Raw genomic sequence first — 23216 nt, 5'->3', positions numbered from 1 at the left:
GTGTGGGTACTAGACTGGCCTGCCTGTAGTCCAGACCTGTCTCCCATTGAAAATGTGTGGCGCATTATGAAGCGTAAAATACGACAATGGAGACCCCGGACTGTTGAACAACTTAAGCTGTACATCAAGCAAGAATGGGAAAGAGTTCCACCTGAAAAGCTTCAAAAATTGGTCTCCTCAGTTCCCAAACGTTTACTGAGTGTCGTTAAAAGGAAAGGCGATGTAACACAGTGGTAAAAAGGCCCCTGTGCCAACTTTTTTGCAATGTGTTGCTGCCTTTAAATTCTAAGTTAATGATTATTTGCAAAAAAAAAATAAAGTTTCTCAGTTTGAACATTAAACATCTTGTCTTTGCAGTGTATTCAATTGAAGATAAGTTGAAAAGGATTTGCAAATCATTGTATTCTGTTTTTATCTACGATTTACATAACGTGCCAACTTCACTGGTTTTGGGTTTTGTACCTCAGTTTCAGGTAAATTTGCTGTGACTTTGTAAAAACAAGGTATCCCCTATGAAATATTATGACTGCATTCAGTAATTTCAGATACTTTGTCATTATTAGTTATGTGAAATCATAAACAGTTCCTATTTCTTTCCACTGTGCTTTCAGATCAACAGTTGAACTTGAGTCATTCCATAATCATATACTTATGTATGCCAGCAAGTGCTTCAGTTTCACACCACCAGTCTATGCTGCCAGAACCATGCTTGCTGGGCTAGACTATAACCACTACATCAACAGACCCCCGAAGAAACAACCTGACGGCTCTCTACAGTATGTGTTCTTATACCTATTTCCATCCCATTTTGTTATTTCATTCCAGGGTCTTGATTACAAACAACATATAAACCATCAACAACAAAACAGAAAATTACATATATGGTACTTTTTCTAGGTTTGGATATTTGGGAGTTCCATGACCTAAAAATACAAAAAAAAAGCTTATAATCCTTTTTTGTTGCAGGTACGGGAAGGTCTTCAACAAAAAGTCACACAAGTGGAGCCTCTACACCATAAAGGAGGACAAAGACCATGCCTACGTAAAGGACCTTCACAGTGAAATCCTTGAAAGACGACTGTCAATCAGCAGTGTGCCAAGGCAGTCCAAGAAGAGGCCTGATGATCCACGGCAGCATGGTGTATTGTCCGGTGTTCCTGCTCCGACTACAGAAGAGCTACTTGAAACACAAGTTAGCAGAGGGCTAGGTGAGTTAGATGGGAATATGTGAAGTGAGAAGTACTAAATTCTAAATAAATTGTGTATATCATATTTTTTTTTGTCTTGTAGGTCAATCACTGTGATGACAGAAACATCCTAACCCTAACCCTAACCCACCAGAAACTGCCTTGACCTGACTTTTTTGCCTTACACGAATATGTACATTTATAAATGTAAATTTATTTCATTATAATAAAGTAAGTTTTAAATAACTATTTTTGTGTGTTTTTTCCTGATACATGTAACGTCAACTGATTTATTATTGTAGTGGCGTTCCTTCTGGGTGTCAAAAAAGCCGCTTCACAAGCTGTAGGCACAGTAACTTCAATCTGACGCGAATGACAGGAGATAAAAAATAAAGTTTAAATTACACTCTGTCACACGGTAGAAAAACTATATGCTCCCATGTCTGCCGCAGCTCTATGTTTACTCAACTGCACACATGACTCACTAAATTAAAGGTGCCATAGGCAAGTTTTGTGGAAGGGAGCATATGTACCATGCAATCAACATGAGTTTGTTTTTAATCTTTTAACACTATTTATCTCTTATATACATTCAATTACATAAAATTATGAATTATGCATAATATTTAAATCAACTTAAATTCTCACATTGTGGCTCTTACATATTACACATTTAACAAATTAACTGAAATACCGAGAGTTATAAGTCATCGATAAACTGCAATTAACTATTTTAAAGTCTTATTTATCAGTCTTTGTATGCTGTAATCCTCTTGTGTTCACACTGCTTCTTGTAGCAGACGCAGCTTATTTATTGGTCTCTCCAGGATGCTGGTTTTGGTCCGCAGCTTCAATCTGCGTACTGTTCCACTGGAGTCAGGTAAGGTTTGGATTATTCTTCCCATTATCCATGTTTTTCGTGGGGATGAACTGTCGACTAGGAGCACCACATCTCCACACTTTAAGTTTCTTTGCAGTCTTGACCATTTCTGGCGCTCTTGGAGGAGGGGCAAGTATTCTCGAGTCCATCTGGTCCAGAATAAATCCGCCAGATACTGTACTTGCCTTCAGCGTCTCCTAGCATACTGATCATCTTTACTGAAAGTTCCCGGTGGCATGTTGGGCTGTACTTTCATCAGCAGCAAATGATTAGGTGTTGAAGGTTCAATATCGCATGGATCATCTGATGTGCTTGTGATTGGTCGGTCATTGATGATGCTTTTTTTTTTTTTTTTGCTGCAGCGCTGCTGCTGCGCCGTGTCTCCAGTTGAAAGTTGTGATTTGCTAAATACATTCTACAGTATTAAATTAGATTAACTTTTGGTCTATAAAATTGTTGGCTATATTACGCATTTTAATAAAAAATAAACTTAAGAATAAAATAAATAAACACCGAAATAATCAGTGGAAACTTTTTTTTTATTGATACTTCTCCTCTCTGACATAGCCTACTAACACACACACACACACACACACACACACATTGAACACGTGATTGAATGAATGAATGAACATTGGAAGCGGTTCAGCTGCAGTCCCTCCGGCTGGCACGGTCACTGTTGAGATTACATTTGTTTTTTATTATTAACAAAATGGTTTTTTATTGACCGTATGAATGGTTTTGTTTTCAAATAAATATTTGGAAACGAAAATGTATGCTTTGGTGTACTTTTACAGAATTTTACAGGCGTTGTTGTTCCCGGCTTCCCGCTGTGGAGCCAAGGCTTCTGTGTGGCAAAACTGGACATGCACCGCCACCGCGCAGAGGGCGGGGAGAGGTCATCCAATCAGAAAGATAGAGTTTGAATTTGAGTTAAGATAATTAATTGGTTAAAAAGGAAAACAATCAAGGCATTGAGGATGGTTGTAATCCAGATTATCTGGCCAGCCAGCGTCAACGAAAAGTTTTCGTTTAAGTTTTAGTTGACAAAATTAACACCGCAACACAAGATATGATGCTGTGCCATAGGCGTTCTCGCTTGCATCAGAGAAGTGATGCAAACGTGCTTCCACTGTGTGTCCAAATCCAACAGGCTTAACACATCTCCTTATGCTGAAGTCTGAGAGGTGAGCGAGATCTTCTAGCCATTTACACCATTGATCAGCTTGCCTGCCACTGACTTCATCATCCCATCCTTGTTTTTCCTTGCACAGGTCCCTCAACAGAAGCTTAGCAGAAAGTACAACTGGCGCCAGGAAGCCAAGAGGGTTGTAGATAAAGTTGACAACAGATAAGATACTTCTTCTGGTCATTGGCTTGTCCTGCAGCTTGATACTGTATGCAAAGGTATCATCTTCTGTGTGCCACTGCACACCAAGAGCTCGTTCAATGGGTAGGGCATCATGAGTGAGATTAAGATCTTTTAGCTCGCTGGCTCTGTGCTCTGCAGGAATGGATGATAGAACTTTCCTGTTGTTGCTCACCCATTTTGTGAGGTTAAAACCTCCCTCCATACACAAGTCCCGAAGGTTTTTCACCAAGGCAACTGCTTCGTCTTCTGAAGATGCAGATTTTAAACAGTCATCTACGTAAAAGTTACGCAGAACTGTTTCCACTGTTTCTGGCGCTGCAGTATCCTTTCTGTCTTCTGCTGTTCTCCGCAAGGCATAAGAAGCAACACTAGGAGAAGACGTCGCTCCAAAAAGGTGCACTGCCATCAGGTACTCTTTTAGGGGTGCACTTAGGTTGCCATCCGGCCACCACAAACATTGCAAAAGATCAGCATCAGCATCTGAAACTCTTACCTGGTAGAACACTGATTCAATGTCTGCCATCATTGCTACAGAGTCTTCGCGAAATCTCACCAAAACACCAATGAGTGTATTGGTGAGGTCAGGTCCCTTAAGTAACTGACCGTTGAGCGACACATTCTGAAATGTAGCTGTGCAGTCAAAGACCACACGGATTGTCTTTTTTCTTCGGATGGTACACCCCATAGTGTGAGACGTACCAGACCCTGTTGTCGTAGCAGTCAATCTGCTCTTGGGGGATTTCGACAGCGTAGCCTTTATCAAGTATGCTCTTCATGAAAGCTTTGTAGTCTTCAAGGAATGTGTAATTCTTGCTCAGTTTCCTCTTCAGACTAGCAGCTCACTGCTCTGCCACACAGTGGTTGTTTGGCAACTTAGCTGCTTCATTTCTCAGCAGGAGTCCAACACAGTAATGTCCATCCACAAACCTTGTCGTCTTTTGCACTGACAGCATTAACTGTTTGTCTTCCTGAGACATCTCTTCTTTGTCATCATAATGACGCTCTAGAAAGTCTGTGTTGTACTGCTGGACCAGTAGCTATTCAATTTCCAGCACTGAGATCTGGTTGACGCTGTAGTGAATTGTCTCACTTGTGGAACTTATGCTGTCGTCAGGTCCGCACACCATTCAGCCTAAGATAGTCTTCACAGCATAGGGCCCGTCATCTTGACTATTGATTATGTGCCATGGTTCCACTGCCTTAGAGTTGTTGGCTCCGATGAGAAGTCCTACTTCAGCATCAGTGTGAGGCAAGTTTACTTCACTCAGATACGGCCACTTTTGGAGACGCTGTTGACTGGGGATGCTCTCTTTCTGGACAGGGATGTTACTGTGTGTGAAGACCTTTGACAACTGAATGTACTCTGTTTCTTCCAGTCTACACACTGCCAGGTCTGAGAGCACATAACTGTTTATCAGCTTCTGTCCATCAGATTTATTTTGGCCCATTGTGCTTATCATGATCTGAGCAGGCTTCCCTTTCACATTCAGTTTCTTTCGTAGCGCCTCCATACAGAACGTGGCTGTGCTTCCGGGGTCCATAAAGGCATATGTCTCAATAGACCTTCCACCTTTACCAGCTCTCACTTTCACTGGCACAACTGACAACATACATTCTGTCTGTCCAGCCCCAGTGCAGCCCACTACTTCTTGTGCAACAGACCTTTGAGCACTGGCAACCTCTTCAGTTAGAGTTTTGTCATCCTTCATCGTCACAGTTGTAGTTTTAGTCACTTCTTTCTCCTCATGCAGGATGTCTGGGTGTCTCTGTGAGCACTGTCTACACACCATTCTCTTCTTGCAGGTCTTGCTTAGATGGCCTCGTGTTAAACACCCAAAATATAGGCCTTTTGTCTTGAGGAATTCAACACGCTATTGGTGTGCTAGTGCCTTAAACTTGAAGCAAAACTCCAATTTGTGATTCTTCTGACAGAAAAGACAAGGTGCTTCAAAGGCATTAGCTGCTTTAACAGGAATAGCCTGCTTCGCTGTTATATCTGGTCCTTTTCTTTCCACCGACACGTTGGCTGCTTCCTTTTACTCCACTTTTGGTTGGTTTTCCCTTTTGTTTGGTTTTCCCCACTGCAGATGTGCGACTGTCTTGAAGGTCTCCAAAAAGTGGATCCATAGCTATCTTTGCTTGGCGGTCAATGAAGAGAACAAGGTCTGCAAATTTTGCTCTGTGTCCTCTCCTTTCCTTGATGTCAAATGCTGCATTGCGCCACTTTCCCCTCATTTTGTATGGCAATTTGGATACCACTATCCTCATATTTGTGGGGTTATCCATTTCCTCCATAAACTCCACATTTTCCATTGTATTACGACAGCCAGTCAAAAATACAGTGCAAGTGTTCAGTGCTTTTCCGTCTCCGGATTTGATCTGTGGCCATGACAATGCTTTGTCAATGTAAGCACTAGCTATCATGAGCTCATCTCCATAATGCTTCTGAAGCAGTTGTTTTGCCTCTTGAATCCCCTGTGCGGTGGCATGTGTTCGCAGCTACACACAAGTTCATGTGGTTCTCCTGCAGTGTACTGTTGCAAATAATACAGCTTGTCTTGATCGTTATCAGCTCTCTTCTCTATGGCCTGTTCGAAAGCTCTGATAATAGATCTGTAGGTAAGTGGATCACCCTTAATAATAATAATGCATTTTATTTGTTAGGGCGCCTTTCAAGCCACTCAAGGTCGCCTTACAGCAAAGATAAAAAAACATACATCAAACAAGAAACACAGCATACAAAACATCATACAAATACATTAAAATAGAGGGGAAGACAGTAAGACAGTGTAAGAACATAGTGCATTTGATCAGATGGAATGGGCAAGTCTGAACAGATGTGTTTTGAGTTTGGATTTGAACAGATTGACAGATGTGGTGTTGCGGAGGTCAGGGGGGAGTGAATTCCAGAGCTGGGAAGCAGAGCGGCTGAATGCTCTGCTCCCCGTGGTAGCCAGGCGGGCGGGGGGAACGGAGAGGTGGATGGAGGAAGAGGATCTGAGTGTGTGTGCGGGTGTAGCAATGTGGAGGAGGTCAGACAGGTATGGAGGGGCGAGGTTGTGAATGGCCTTGAAGGTGAGCAGTAAAATCTTGTATTGGATACGGTGTGTGATGGGGAGCCAGTGGAGCTGCTGCAGGACGGGTGTGATGTGGTGAGTGGATGGGGTCCTTGTGATGTTACGAGCTGCTGAATTCTGTACCAGTTGTAGTTTATGGAGAGTTTTTTGTACAGGAGGGAGTTGCAGGAGGGAGTTGCAGTAGTCAAGCTGGGAGGTGACGAGACTGTGGACCAGAATGGCAGCTGTGTGAGATGTGAGAGAGGGGTGGAGGCGGTTGATGTTGCGGAGATGGAAGTAAGTTGACTGGGTTATGTCGTTGATATGAGAAGTGTAAGAAAGTGTGCTGTTGAGGATGACACCCAGACTCTTGACCTGTGGGGAAGGAGAAATGGAAGAGTTGTCAATAGATAATGTGAAACTGGGGGATTTGGATAGAGTGGTTTTAGTGCCAATGAGTAGAATTTCTGTTTTGTCGCTATTTAATTTGAGGAAGTTGGATGAAAACCAGGATTTTATTTCAAGGAGGCAGTCAGTGAGGGAGGAAGGTGGGAGGGTAGAGTCGGGTTTGGTGGAAATATGGAGCTGGGTGACCCTTGAACACTGTAACATCTTTAACTGGTAGCTGGGCTTGTTTCTGTTGATTAACTAGTATCTCTATAATCATATTTTGCTTCTGCATTACTTGAAGAATGCCATCATTGTTTTTGTCATGCTGTTTCCTGTCAAAGTTGTCTGTGTGTCTTTGTCTCACAACCTGTGGCTCAGTATATTTTGGCCTCACATCTTGTGGCTCAGTATGTTGCAGCAGCTTGGATGAAATCTTACTTCCAGATACAGGCATGTCAGTAGGTGGAAGATGTCCCTGTTCTTCTTCCTTCACTTGAACCCTACCTGTCTGGTGTGAGCAGAGATAGCTGTTCATACATCTTCAGATTTCTCTTACTCTTTCAGTACTCTCACTTCAGCTGTTTTTTCTGCAATAGCTGACTCTAAAGCCAGCCTTTCCAGTTTGGCTTTAATACGTGCCTTTTCCATTTCAAGCTCCTGTTTTGCCTGTAAAGCTGCAGCACGTTCAACTAATCCAGTAAGCTTTGCTTCTTCATTAGCGCAAACTGATGATCTAGCAGACATGACAGATGAGCGTCCAACAGTTGAGCTCTTTAATTGTGCAGGTTACCAACTGCCACCTGTGATGCACTATCATCAGGGCCAATTCAGGGCCTTCATTCTCATTTCCTTCGTTTGTTTTGCTTTCACTCCAAACATCCATCCAATTTTCAATTTCTTCTTCAAACTGTGTAATAGCCAAAATCTTGGGTTCAAACCAATTACTTAGATCAGCAGTCTTTTCATCTTCAGGCAGAAGATCTCCCACTTGCTTGTGGAGCTCTTTAAACTAAGCGACCAAAGTGGGAAAATCATTGTGCATGTACTCTTTAACTTTATTCAAGTTGCCTGCATCACTCTTCAAGCTTTCAGCTTCTCTTCTTTTACCAGTTATCTGAGCTAATACTCCTCTTCTAGCTCCAATGAGCCTGTGCAGTTTATCCTCCAGTGCTCTCTCTGTTAGCTTGACAGTACATTTAGATTCCATTTCTGCAGCATCAATTACCTCCTTTTCTTCAGCCACCATATCAACAAAGCAATGCGTAAATTGCATACAAATGATTAAAAGGTACTAACACTTTTCTCATCAGCCGTTTGCGTCACAACTTCTGAAACACACAGGGTCTTCAATGGCTTTTACTAAGGCAAGCTATCTTATGTGCATGCAGACAAATCCACTGAGTAGCTATTGTTAGCACCTTGTATCCAATTAGCATAATCAATCTCGTCACTCGTCACTCATTTCGAACATCTGGCGATCTATCTTCAGAGATTGGAGTTTGCTCAGCTCTTTCCTTACCTTTTCTGACGTTTTCATGCAGTCAGCGACATACCATCATGTAGTGCTGAGGACTTTTTCCTAGTGATGCGTCGGACTTTAAATCAGAAATCACCTGTTGCGTTAGCTAACATCCAGCTGCTCCCTCGTGGCTCGTTAAGATTGTCCAAGGTCCGGGCATCACCGGACAATTCGTAATTCATTCATAATTCAAAAACTAAAAACGGTAAATCTGTTATTTGATTCAATACAAAAAAACGAGTACCCAAGAATTCGATTTGTTTTACCGTTATTCCTTTCTGGATTGAATGTTGAACAGGTCTGCGGACATTCAGCCAATTCGTTTCTGCATTTGAAACCAAAAACGGAAGTCACACGGTTTTTTCCTTTTTTCATTTTAAACGAAAAACGAAAAACAAAATCACGTGATCTATTCTTTTTTTGTTTCCAAAGGGAAAACCAGAAAACCAGTTTTGGTTTTTGCAAATTCCCTTTTTTCATTTCTCATTTGGGACAGACAGTAGCGTGGTGGGCAGACAGGAAGCGGAAGTGAAGTGTAAAAACGTCAAAATAAAATCCAAGAGGGTAGAATCATATATATATATATGATATATATGGGTAGAATGGCCATTCTATTAAAAATGTAACACCCAACATTATGCAAGCACAGAATCTAATAAAATAAATAAATAGGCCTATATATGCTATGCATATGAAATATATTTTATCCAAAAAATGTGTGATATATTATTTAGTTGCGTAGTGTGAATTAATAGCCTAATTAATTACATATATGGAAATAGCCTGTGTCGTCCTTTGTTAACCATTTCACATACAGATGTTACTCATTTCAATGCCGCAGCCACAGTGAAGGGGGTGAAATAATTGATCCAGGTGTAGCTGCAGTGCGCAACAACAACCAGCAGGTGGCACATGTGAGCAGTTGAGATGCAGCGTCCAACTGAAACTGTTTGAGAATTAGCAGTAGGCTACTGTTATATTTTCTGCTGGACCTGTACAGTATACAGTATACTCTTACTCTTACAGTATACTCTTAATTTCATAAAGGACATTTATACTATGATATTTCCATGAGGGTCAGTGTCAGGTCCCCTATTATTTAGCCTAATGATCTCCCTCAAGTGTCATGATGTAGAACTGCAAATGTATGTGTGACATACAGGGTATATATGTGTATCGTCCATTAAATTGTGACAATATTTTATGTATATGATACCGATTTTGTATCTTTACAGATACCATACAGATGTCCCCCATTCAATTTAAAGCATAACTGATTTGACTAAAGGCACGAGAGTTGGCAGTTACACCTAGAGTAAAGCTACTGAAGACCAGCAAAATGTTTTCATTTATTCTTTCAGTTTCTAGTGTACCCTTAATAGATAACTTGTTTATATGGTTTGTATTGTGCTTCGTGATATTGTTTGAGGGAACTGTAACGTAAGGTAACTGCATACGAGTGGATGCAACCATCACTGATGCCGGATTTCCACTGGATGCGTGTCCGTTGTGGAACGGCAGCGCTGGTTATCCGCTGCGTGCTCCGCCGTCCGTCAATACCCACCGGCTGCGTTTGCTGTGCAGAGCAGTGCAGCTCCGCCGGAAGACATCTCGGTGCACTGCCATGATTAATATCTCCTCGTCCATGGTGTTAATGGGGTGAAATGACGTCTGAAAACCTTGGACCTGTTGACTTCAGGCCTGCCTCTGTTCATTATGTAGTTTTCGAGGTGTAGTGCAGGGAAATATGATCCGCATGAACACTGTGTATTTTGTTTTGAAAATTAACCGGATGTTTTATTGTGTTTCTGTGCACGACTTCCTGCCCCGCACGATCTGCTCTGTGCTGAATTGCTGCATTGTGCTCCAGCGTCCGGCAAAAATAGAAGTCCTGCGTATCTGTTGCGGAGGGCTCCGGAGTGCCGGAGCTGAGACGGAGCCGGAACGCAGCACAGCCGCAGCCAGTGGAAGCACACACATTGACTAGAATTGAATCCTATCGGCTCTGCTGCCGTGCCAGAGCGGAGACACAACCAACACGCATATGGTGGAAATAGGCCGTAATGCTAGCGTAGTTCCTCAGGGATTTAAGCTGTTATTACTTTCATTTTGACAATCTAACCTATGACAACACATTAGCTAAGGCTGTAAGGACTGTAACTGTTGGTAGCTGTTGTTGATTTTGTTAAAATATGTTGAATTGTAATTTTATGGGTAGTTTGCTGGACGATTGAGCTAAGCTAACTAACGTTAACGTCAGCTGTCACTTGTTGCCATAGGAATGGTAAACATTCATGTATGGGCTAATGGGATGTGGGAGTGCAGAATCAAGCTTCATTGTAAATATAGTTAAGATACATTGTAGGCCTATTTAACACAGGACGTGGGATTCTAGTAGGTAGTAAACTTTTAGAAAATAGCTTAATTTGTAATACCATTTAATTTATTGTAATCTTTGGGTTAGGCTATTGTTTTCTATAAAATATACTAGTCATGAGAATTGGGACAGTGTACAATTTTTAACATAAAAGATGCACTGCACCAGAATTAGCTCAAAGGTAATTTACATCCGCAGTCCCCCACAATCAAAATATACAACAGCACAACAACAAACAATTGGCTACAAAGCAAAAAACACACAGAACACACCATACAAAATACAAAGCTATACACATATACATACATGGGGCAGGAGGCTTATTATATTCTACAGTCATTGTTAGTTCAGTACCGATCAGCTCACGAAAACACAAATCTGCACATTTTACAGAAAACTGCATCCTTACACTGTTCTATCAAGAAAAGTATCGATACTGCTGTGATGGTTAAATTTTCATTCTTGGTTGTACAGAGAAATACATTTGGTTGTGAATGTGGTTCATAAATGGTGCATAAATTAGCGGGTGAACCCATAGCTGCGAGAACATGATTTCAGTTGGAGGTGCGGGAGTGCTGATTATTAAACACCCCCCCATCATTAGGCTAAATAATAGGGGACCTGACACTGACCCTCGTGGAAATATCATAGTATAAATGTCCTTTATGAAATTAAGACTGTGTAACGAGTTAGTATACTGTACAGGTCCGGTAGAAAATATAACAGTACTGCTAATTCTCAAACAGTTTCAGTTGGACGCTGCATCTCAACTGCTCACATGTGCCACCTGCTGGTTGTTGTGGCGCACTGCAGCTACACCTGGATCAATTATTTCACCCCCTTCACTGTGGCTGTGGCATTGAAATGAGTAACATCTGTATGTGAAATGGTTAACAAAGGATGACAGGCTATTTCCACATATGTAATTAATTAGGCTATTAATTCACTCTACGCAACTAAATAATATATCACACATTTTTTTGGATAAAATATATTTCATATGCATAGAATATGTAGGCCTATTTATTTATTTATTTTATTAGATTATGTGCTTGCATAATGTTGGGTGTTACATTTTTAATAGAATGGCCATTCTTGTCATGGTCCTCATCATGGCAGCCCCTCCCTCTCCCTCATGTGTGTGTGTGTGTGTCATTCCCTGTCTGTATTACTCCTCCTGTGTTTCTCCCCCTGTCTGTTCTGTGTGTGTGTATGTGGGCGTGGCTTCCTTCCACAGGCAGTGCCAGGCGAATCCACTCCAGTAATCAACCTCTCCATAAAGCCTCTGGATTCCTCCCTATTCGTCGCCAGATCGTTTCATCAATCTGCACGGTAGTTTGTATCCTGGCTCCTCTGTGTTTTTGCCCTCGTGCTTTGCTAGCTTGTGTAGCTAATGCCACTGTGTTTCTTCCGCCTCAACTCAGATTGCTGTGCTTGCCTCGTGATCTCGTGTGTGCTACTTCACTGCCTGCCTGTGGACCTTCCTGCCGCCGTCAGCTCTCCTGTGTTTCCCCTCGGAGTGAGTACGCTCGAGAAGACGGAACCTACTGCGCCGTGCTGCGGCACTGCCGCCATTATCACGTGGCGGACGCCACACCACGGACACTCTCACTCTCCTCCTCACCGGTGCCTTCATGGAACATGTCGGGATCCTGGGACCACGCTCCACCCCTCCCCCTTGCACTAATCTGCACATTTGAACATTAAAGACTTGTTATTCACTGTGTACCTGTTTCCTGAGTCGAGCTTTTAGGTCCAGGCTTTAAACCAAATCATAACAATTCTACCCATAAATATCATACATATATATGATTCTACCCTCTTGGATTTTATTTTGACGTTTTTACACTTCACTTCCGCTTCCTGTCTGCCCACCGCGCTACTGTCTGTCCCAAATGAGAACTGAAAAAAGGAATTTGCAAAAACCAAAATTCATTTTCTGGTTTTTCCTTTGGAAACAAAAAAGGAATAGATCACATGATTTCGTTTTTCATTTTTGGTTTAAAATGAAAAAACTGCGTGACTTCCGTTGTTGGTTTCAAACGCAAGAACGAATTGGCTGAATGTCCACAGACCTGTGCAATATTCAATCCAAAAAGGAATAATGGTAAAACGAATCGGCAAAAACCAAAAACGGGCCGGGTTTGATTGGTTTTTCGTTATTTGATTCTGACACCAAAAACATTTTTCTTGAGTACTCTTGTTTTTTTGTTTTGAATCAAATAACAGATTTACCATTTTTGAGTTTTGAATTACGAATGAATTACGAATTATCCGATGATACCCAGACCTTCCGAGCAGTTTTTCTACTAAATGTAGTGGCGTTCCTTCTGGGTGTCAAAAAAGCCACTCCACGAGCTGTAGGCACAGTAACTTCAATCTGACGCGAATGACAGGAGATGTTATCCAGTTTAAAAATGTTTAATGAAAAAATAAAGTTCAAATTACACTCTGTCACACGGTAGAAAATCTATACGCTCCCGGGGTCCGTGTCACTGGTCCGACAGCCCATTGGTCCGACACCCCATTGTCCGCGATGCTGAACGGCTCCCGGTGGGCGTATTTCTACCTTGATGGTGCGCCACGACCGGCTCTGGGTCAGCTGAGAAAGGCTTGAGGCGAAGCAGGCTCACAGCTTATGTGTTTGTCACTTTCTTTTCCATTTTAACCCACACCATGATCTTTTCCTGACCCTAACAGTAGTAGTATATAAGATACACCTTTTTACACGTGCACGCGCGTGAGGTGCATGCATGTGATGTGCATGTGACGTGCGTGTGATGTGGATGTGACTTGCGTGTGTGACAAATGGTATAGCAGTGTGTGTGTGTGTGTGTGTGTGTGTGTGTGTGTGTGTGTGTGTGTGTAACATGTGATATGAGGGTGTGAAGAAGTGTCATGTCGCCATCAGAGGAGTGGTCTTGTTGTAACATGTCTATATACTCCCATTGGGGCGGCATGTACTAGATGCCAATTGCGAACAGCGGCGGTTGTATATTTTGTGGCACAATTCCAGATGAATTCCAATGGCTTCTGATAAACAGAGTGAATACTACGGTGCTAGCGATGATGTTACGGACATGCAATGGGAGCCTTATCCTGCTGGTTATTTTAACAAAACAGGGTTTGAGAAGTTTAAAGAATCAAACGTGATAAAGGATTCACTACTCTACAAGGTCGCTAGTGCTAGGGGGATGTATTCAAAAGCAGCATCGCTCTCTCTAACCCCAGTAACTATAGCACATCGTTGTCTTGATTCCTCTATATGATCAAGGTAAGTTGTTTAATTGTTGTACAAATATATTACGGCATGTCTGGACATGTACTGAGCATGGGTGTCGATGGTCGTTAGCTGTTGATTTTACTGGAGACCATTCCTTCAAAGCTTTGGAGCTGTTGCCACCACGTGTTGAGGATGTTTTTTTTTTTTTTTAGGAAGTGATGTGTGGGGGTGTGGTTTGCCGCAGCTATATAGTCCAACCATGTGTCTGTTTGTAACAAACCACAACTGAAGACGCTGACGATCTGTGATTTAAACACAACAACCTTATACAGAGGATCCTTGTTTTTCTGCATTTCTTGTCTGAGACCCTACACTCTACAAAGATGGAAAATATAGGTACGTCTTTTAATTCTATGACGCCAACACGCCGCGTAATTATAAGCGATGCTGAACTACGTTTAGCTCCTAAAAAGAAAAGGACTGCTCCTACACACTTAACCCAGTTTTTGGACCAAAAAGCATGGGCACCCATGTATGAGTGGGATGTAAAAGATTGCAGGGTTTCCAGATACTTGTTTGACCGGGGGATGGTGTATCTCTACACCAGAGAAGCCGATGAACTTTTTTTACAAGGAGTTACCCCACACGTCTGTTTTTCTGCCAAAGACTGGTGCCATTTCAGAAACAAAATTTGTAAGGAGTTAAGTACCTCGAAAGGCGTGTACACAGCGCAGTGGAACGGTTCAGTGTCTGGAAAGACCTATCGTGTGGAAACAGACTTAGAGGTCTATGATCCAGAGGCCTACATATTTTTCAGGCAGTGTATGGACAATACTGTTATTCACCAGGCCCGAAAGGGTACTCCGGATGAGGACAAGCTCTACCCCCTCACGCCTAAAGAATGGGAAACTTAGTTTACCACAGGGTTTTTAGTTCAGTGGTGTGAATGGGAGAGAACACTAGAAGTTTTCTCCCGTGTTGATTCTCTATTCAGATGGTACAAGGTTTACAGACAATATGAGAGCCTCAAGAAAAGAATCTTTGAGATGGACGATGGCACAAATGCCTCCAAGGAGGTTGACGTGACTCCAACCCTGTGAAAACATCTGCTATGTCTCATCTAATATTCAGCATCTATTTGTACAGGTTACCGTCCTTATGCATGGTGCGATGTGTCATCAGACATGGATAAAAATGATTTTTGTACAATCTGGCAGCGTGACGGAAACAACAGCTCCAGGGCGGATGACCAACAGGAGGACGGAAGTAATAACACCTGGGTGGACGACTTTGGCAAAGAGCTGGGAAAAAGAAATTTAACATTCCTCACGCCCGAAGAGGAGCCAACAGATACCTGCCAACAACCGTCAAGTCCTGATGACTGTTTGGGAATTCTGGATGATAAGGAGTGTGACTACTTCAAATGCAGTACTCCAGGAGAACCCACTATTCACAAAATTATAGAGGCAACAATAGGTTATTATCTCCACAGCTTATTAAAGGAAAGTGCTAAAGGAATCTGTATATATTGTATGTATCTGGATGAACTGTACAGAGGAAAATGCTCCTCATGTATTGACAGTCTGCCCCCGCATTATCTTGAAGGACATTTGGAAGAGATTAAGCAAGAGATTTTTAACGAAAATTACACAGTTGCGCAAGCATGTGTATTGTTTTGCCTTGGTAACACACCGCCTTCTCAGCAAGACATACAAGACATTGCGGAAGATGTTTTAAAGGAGTGGACAACTTCCCCATTTCTCACAACAAGACTTAAACAGGTATCCAGTGGAAACGAAAGACTGCACTCTGCTGTTCAAAAATCTCTGAAAATTTGGAGCAGAAATAATGGGAAACGTGTGTAGCCTACTGGACTATACCAAAAACCTGTATGTCGTGTATAGGATGAAAACTCTGTTGTGTAATGCTGTTAAAAATACGATGCTTGATGCCAATAGTTTATGTTGCGCTAGATTTATGAGACAGATAGACTGTGTCAGAGAACTATCAGAGAACTGGTCCTCTATGGTGCATACGGTTGCTGACAAATATACTGACGTAAAATCTACTCTTATCAATATTCTTGATTGTTTTCCTCTAAATGATGATGAATTTCACAAAGGTCATGTTGCTTGTTTTTGTGCTTTTAGTATTGATCTGTGTGTATTGATGTTAAACAGAAAACAAAACGTAAATGTTAGTAGTATGATGCAGTGTCTTGTAGAATCGCTGGTTAGAAAAAATTCAAATGCATGTTTTGATTTTATAAAATGGGTATCCGTGTACTGACTTTTTCAGACACAATTATGTCCTATTATGCATGATGGATGTCAGAAAATAAAAACCCTAAAAACCAACATTCGCTACTCATTCTTATAACAACAACCATGGAGAAGGTCATGAAAAGAATATACTATGCGCCAGAAAGTGCTGGAGGATATGGAGGTATACAAAGGTTAAAACAGGCAGTGTTTGAAAGTACCGGGACTCGTTTAACAGATTCTGAGATAGAAAAATGGCTCTTAAAACAGGATGTTTACACCCTTCACAAAATGGCCCCAATACATTTTAAGAGAAATCGGGTGCTAGTAAATAAAATAGATCAACAATTTCAGACAGATCTTGTAGACATGACTGCTTATTCTTCAGAAAACAATGGGGTACGTTTTTTATTAACATGTATAGATGTGTTTTCAAAGTACGCTTGGGTTCGATGTTTAAAAAATAAAAGTGGAAAACATGTCACAGCTGCTTTTAAAGACATTTTAGATGAAGGCAGAATACCCAATAAATTACAGACAGACAAAGGAAAAGAGTTCTTGAACAAAGAGTTTAAAGGCTTAACTAAAGCTAATAATATTATCCATTTCACCATGTCAAATGAGACAAAGGCTAGTGTTATTGAACGTTTCAACAGGACTCTTAAAACCAAAATGTGGAGATATTTATCAAGCAATAATTCTAAACGTTATGTGGACGTCTTGCAAGATTTAGTAAGGGCCTACAACTCGAGTTATCACTGAAGCATTAGAATGAAACCGGATGAAGTAACAAACGATAATGAACACATTGTTTTTAATAATCTATATAAAGCAAGGAGCAGTGATCCACTTCAATGGAAATTTATAGTTGGTGATACGGTGAGAATTTCAAAATTAAGACAGCCTTTTAAAAAAGGTTATGAGCAAAACTATACTGATGAATATTTTACTGTAACAGAATGCATACCAAGAAGACCCCCTGTTTACAGGTTAAAAGATTACAATGGAGAAACATTACAAGGAACGTTTTATGGATCAGAGTTGCAAAAAATTATAGTGGGTAAAGACACGACTTTTGACATGGATGGAGAGGGCTTTTTTATAACATTGCCTAGCAATTCCTCCTCAAAATTTTACCCTAACAACACAATAGCTAATTTTAGAACAAAGTTATCCAAACCTCTGCATTTCAAAGTGCCCTATGAAGTAGGATTAATCAAAATACAGTATCCAAAAACATGGACAAATTTCTCATCAGATGACGCAGAATTTGTCGTGTTTGACAAAAAATCAAAAAGGCGGGCGTGTCTACCAGCAACACCAGGATTCTATACAACTATGCAGCAGATAATAACAGAAATAAATAACTGCTTGTCTAAAAATAATATGAATCACATCAAACTTCAGTACAATATCATCACCAATAGAGTCAGTATTTTGCCTATAAGAGATATTGAAATAACGTTTAGAGGAAAACTGGCACAAATGTTTGGATTTACTCCAGGCATTGCTTTTGACACCCCTGAGGATAGTTTATTGAGCGACGATGACATACCAGAAGAATTATATATGGCACAGCATGTTGCCGATCTGAACGTAGGCCTGTATAATCTCTTTATCTATACGGACATAATAGAACAACAATCTGTAGGCGACAGCTACGTTCCTCTTTTAAGAATTGTACATATTGCAGGGCCAAACAATCATATGATCACAAGAACGTATGACAAGCCACATTACATACCGCTCTCTAAATCACACATTGATGACATTGAGATATCTCTTAAAACAGATCAGAATAGACATATTCCTTTTACATATGGTAAAACAATTCTAAAACTACACTTTCGACCTGTAAAAAATCAATTTTAGACAAGATCATGTATCAACCATATATACACAATGCTGATAAATACATTAACTATTATACGGCACAAGCGGGTGGTGATTTACCAGGATACAGTGGGCTTAGCGCACAATATGGGGCAGGTCTTGGGGGTATTTTTCGCGGGTTATTTAGACTTGCATTTCCATTACTGAAGAAAGGAATTACGATAGCCGCCCCGCATTTAAAGATGGCCGCTAAAAACATTGACGCACCGCAACAATCAGCAGCAGGGATCAGGAATGATGGCACTGGCGCATAGACCAATAAAACGTCCTCCCGGACAAAGGAGGAGTTCCCAACCAAAAAGACGGTGCAAAGTTTTAAATAAGAAGAGCGGAACCAGAGCAAGAAAAACTACACCGTCTAGGAGAAGGAAGCAGACGAAGTGTCGTAAGACAAAAGCCAAGGATATATTTTAACAAAATGGCGCTGGTCCACAGTATGTCGAAAGAATGCATTAAATCAGAATTGGATCTTTTCCTGCTACCGCTGACTCAAACGAGTGTTGAATGAGTGTAATACAGTTGATAATTTTAAGGTTAATATTATGTCAGCAAGCCTGTATGTAAAAGGTTACAGTGTCGCCCGCTATTAAACTAGCCCATGCTAAAGCCCTGATGCATAGCAATGTGAAATACCCTATCGACAGAGTATGCCTCAAAAATTTTAGTATTCCAGCAGGCACAAGGGTCTGTAATCAAGAAAATCTATTTTTAGGCCAGATACCTAAATTTCTCGTAAGATTTGTAGACAACGAGGCTTTTACTGGTAGTTATGCCCGTAATCTGTTTGCATTTAACCACTATGATATAGAGTTTTTATGTGTATATGCAGACGGGCAGTCATACCCTTTAAAACCTTTTCAACCCAATTTTGCGAGAAGTAATGCTATCAGAGAATATCACCAGCTGGTGTCAACAACTGGAAGGTATCTCAAGAACCACGCCCGATCAATAACCCGAGACGAATTTTGCAGAGGATATAGCCTGTTTTGTTTCAACTTGTCTCCTGACGAAGGATGTGGCGATCATGTGTCTCTTATAAAAAACGGCAGTGTTAGATTGGAGGCCCGCTTCAGAAACCTTCTTCAGCGAACCACAAACATAATTCTTTACACAGTGTACGATTCTCTCTTGGAAATTTCTGCCAGGCGGCAAGTTCTTCTAGACTACTTCTAATTGTTTGAATAATTACAGCATGAATACAATAGAACTGACAGAAATTCTTGATAAGCTAGCCCGACAAACCCTTTTTTTAGGAGTATTTGCTAGCGACCAGCTCCCTAAATCATTTACGAAGGAGCGACCAGCTATGATGGTCATAAACACAGACCCCTCTTACATGAGCGGGCAACATTGGGTCGCTATATACATTAATAAATATGATGTGGGGTCATTTTTTGACAGTTTTGGAAACCCCCCTACATATTTCCGTTTTCCAGAATCGATTTCTTTCTTTCTTTCTAAAGAGAAATTGTCCAACTATTAAACATTCTGCCAGACAAGTCCAAGACACATACTCTACTGTATGCGGGCAACATTGTATTTTTTTTCTTTATCACATGGACAAAGGTCTAACATATGACAATGTGTTGAAAAATATGGCAACAACTTATCTAAAAACGACTTAATGGTTTGTAAATTTGTTAAAAAAATTCAACCTTTTGCTACATGCCACAAAAAAAGTTTTTTGGGATGTATCCAATGTGTCCAATCAGGAGATTCTTTTAAAAGTGTGTGAAGTAACATTTATCATGGTGTGTACTATTGTACTGTGTATTATTAATGCATGTCAAATAAATGTGAAGGCCTGCGTGAACGTTCTCTATACAACAAGTTTTGTTACTTTGCGAGATCTAAATAAACGACTCTACAAATGATAAATTTATGTTTTCTTTTGCTTTATTTAAAAAACACACACTCAGCAGAATCACACATTTCAAAAATCTATCCAGTCACTTAAGCGTAGTCTAGGAGATACAAAGGGAGTTGTTTCAATGTCCGATCGTCATCTTATTTTCACAAGAGGAGTGGCTGGAGCAAGAGCTTGTTCCTTAAACTCCAGAATTTTTCCCCTGACTTGTTGATTTGGCACAACTGATAAAGGTATATTCAACATGGCTAAAGATTTTAAGTAATCCTCCCAACCGATAGGACGTCGATCATCAGGAACATTGTGGGATGCTGTGACATTTTTTATTAAATCATACACATGAGAACCTTTTACAACATTTCCATTAAAAATAAACTCTCCTTGTGGGTTCCAAGATGTAATGTGTTTTGAGGCATCCATTTTTTCCAAAATATGTTGTGCCTTATTCTTGCAGTTTTTCGGCATGTTTTTCAAAATTTCATTAATCACAGAGTCTTTCTTTTTTTCATTGCTCGTGTAAACCTGTTCTGAACCATCCTCGTTGGTCGGGAAAGCCAAAGTCAGCGTATTCTGCTCCCTTCCCCCTGCTTTACCACTGTGAGAAATCTCCGCAACGCCATAGAATATTTTTTTGCTTTTTCATGAAGGTCTTCAGTTTTCTGATCCAGAATGTCTTTAATAGCACGATCCAACTCATTTTCCGCAGCCTCTCGAATAGACTCACGCCCGGGTTGTCTTCTTAAAAGATCGAGTTGTTGTTGAGGCACAAGAAACATTTTCTGAGCATGCTCCATAACTTCTCTTATTTTCTTGAGGCAATGAGACTCGATATGAAGGGTACAGCTATACTCAGGAGAGGTAAGAGAAATCCACCAGACTGATTGATAAACTTCTTTTTCTTTGACACGCAGACCTTTTTATCAGCTATTAATCTAATCTCCGCCTTCCTCTTTTTTAACTTTTGATACTGTGTCTTGTTTAAAGGTACCTTGCCCTTTAAAACATTTAAGGCTATTTCACACAATGTCAAAACAAAGTCTTTGGATGCATATTGAATGATATGCTTTCTTTGAGCGGGTGATGCATCATGCAGGAGTTTTAATAAAGACAGGTTTCTCCTCAGGCGCCCAGACATGTTTATTTTTTTTTTGGTACATACACCACAGGCAGGTCAGAAAGCAAGTCTGTTCTGAGACGGAGGTGGTCAGGTGTCCTGGCTTTATAATCAATCAGTAAATACCCAAAAGGAACACTTGTAGCATCCTCAAAACACTCCATAAAAAATTTGCTTTTCCCCGGAAACATCTGTCTAGCCATTAACATGACCTGGTATTTATCTCGGGGGTTTTTAAACAAAACAAGATAATTTGTGTTTAGACTAATTGTCCTGCTGACTCTACCTTGGAAAAATAAATTCTGAACTAGATACAAACAGCTTAAATTTCTATGATGTACATATTTCGTTAACACATTTTGCATCTCGACATTGTTGCTTGCATTGTTCATTAAATCATCAATAATTAACAAATTGTTTTTATTTACAGGTAACAATGAATCATCACATAAAGACGAAGGCAATCCTTCAACAAAATTTACATTTCTTATTTTCATCAATTCATTATACAGTGGTTGCCAACAAGAATAAATATATACAATATTTTCAACATTATCTGAAATCAGTCTGTCAACATTCTCAATCAACATTTTTACAAAATAGGTCTTTCTGCAATTTGAGGGTCCTGACACAATTAGACTAAAGGGATGTTGTAGTCTAAAATCAAAACCATTTATTTCTCTTGCCCCCATGTTAATAGCCATATGGCAGAGTTGTCAAGTCCGAGAAGACGCGGCGTTTGGTGTACACCAATTGAAGTTTTTTAATGTTTGACCTATTTTTCAGCTCGAAGGTCTTTTTATTCCTCACTATTGTGTCTGATCTTGTCACTAAATTTTGCGTTGTCTCGCTATGGTTTGCAAACTCATAAACAAGACTGACGAGGGCATCATGTGTGACGACAGAAGCGTTGTGTGCGTTTAGAGTGATTCCCTTGCATTTTAATTGTGTTTTGTTATGGGCTGTCTGATAGGCATAACATTTCGGCCCTCCCGACACAAACTCAGTAATATAGTCATCATTGCCAGTATCGCCATTTACCTCATCAGTCAGGTCCCCTAAAAAGGGGCCTGTTTCTGGGATCCAATCTCCGTCCTTTGACACAAAAATAACACTGTCTGTGTCAGAATAGAGGCATCTCTCCCCCAGTTTATCCATGAGGTCGTACAACATCATGCATGCATACGCTGTCGTCATTGCCCCAATAAAGATGTTTATGTTTTTTGTTAGAGCAGCCTGCGCCAGTCTGTATCTCCACTGAACAAGTGCAACGTGATCAGATACAAATGAAAACTGTCTGACATCGTACTGATCGCTAAACATGTATCGGGCAAATTGTTCAGGGTCTGTCACTAACTCACATGTAGCCTGATTTTCACGCATTGAAAAACGACCCCACAAGGAATTGAGCAGCAGTTTGTTGATACTTCGCATGGCTTTGTTGACAACTATTTTTTCAGGGTTTAGTTGGATCCCCTCTTTGTCATAGTAGTCTTGGACATATTTGGCTTTTGACGTCTCATCTTTTGCGTAACTTGGATAGCCTGAAGCTTCCTGCTTTCGATGAAGGAACGCTTTAACATATTCTTTGAACAAGTCATTGCTCTTTTCAGCGAAATGCCACACCTCGTCAATTTTGGTAACAACATACCCTTTTTCAACAGCTTTTTGAAGTTCAAAACTGACCCAGACTCCTGAGAGGGTCCTCTCAGGAGCAGAGTGATTACACTCACCGGTTTGGTTTTGAACCTCTGCACATGTTCGGCACAAGGGAAACATCAGCTTGTTGTTACAACGGTATGGAAGCACCGGATGATACAACCCCCGGGGAGGCGACACAGTACACTTCACCAGACCAAAGTAATTTTCAATGGGCTCAAAGTCACGGAAGATTATTTTGGGGTGTCCCACTGGGTAGTTTTTACGAGCCTGCACGGTGGGGTACAAGCTTGTAAAATCGTAATAACTTATCTTTTCACCCTCAGCAGCTTTGTAGTGTAGTCTGTATGCATTGGTGCAACCCCCAAACAGTGCTTTTCGCGGGTCGAGTCTTTCAGGCGCATCATAACTTTTCAGA

At 40.8% G+C, this 23216-nt stretch overlaps 1 protein-coding gene across 16 annotated transcripts in view; it reads right to left on the bottom strand.

The window, feature by feature from the left end:
* The window catches only part of ptprfa (protein tyrosine phosphatase receptor type Fa), an 888655-nt gene that overhangs the window by 122106 nt on the left and 743333 nt on the right, over positions 1–23216 (bottom strand). The window contains exon 27 of one of the 16 annotated variants that reach the window (XM_078169100.1): positions 6141–6870. The exons of the other annotated variants lie outside the window; for them this stretch is intronic. Coding sequence (XP_078025226.1) covers positions 6250–6870 — 621 coding nt within the window. The 3' untranslated portion in view covers positions 6141–6249. Of the gene's footprint in view, positions 1–6140; positions 6871–23216 lie in introns of those variants that run through there. 16 annotated transcript variants of the gene reach the window in all.

This window comes from Epinephelus lanceolatus, chromosome 6 (genome assembly GCF_041903045.1).
Source record: "Epinephelus lanceolatus isolate andai-2023 chromosome 6, ASM4190304v1, whole genome shotgun sequence".
NCBI lineage: Eukaryota > Metazoa > Chordata > Actinopteri > Perciformes > Serranidae > Epinephelus > Epinephelus lanceolatus.
Note: the sequence above shows the minus strand (reverse complement) of the source record. Positions and strands in the feature narration are given on the sequence as shown.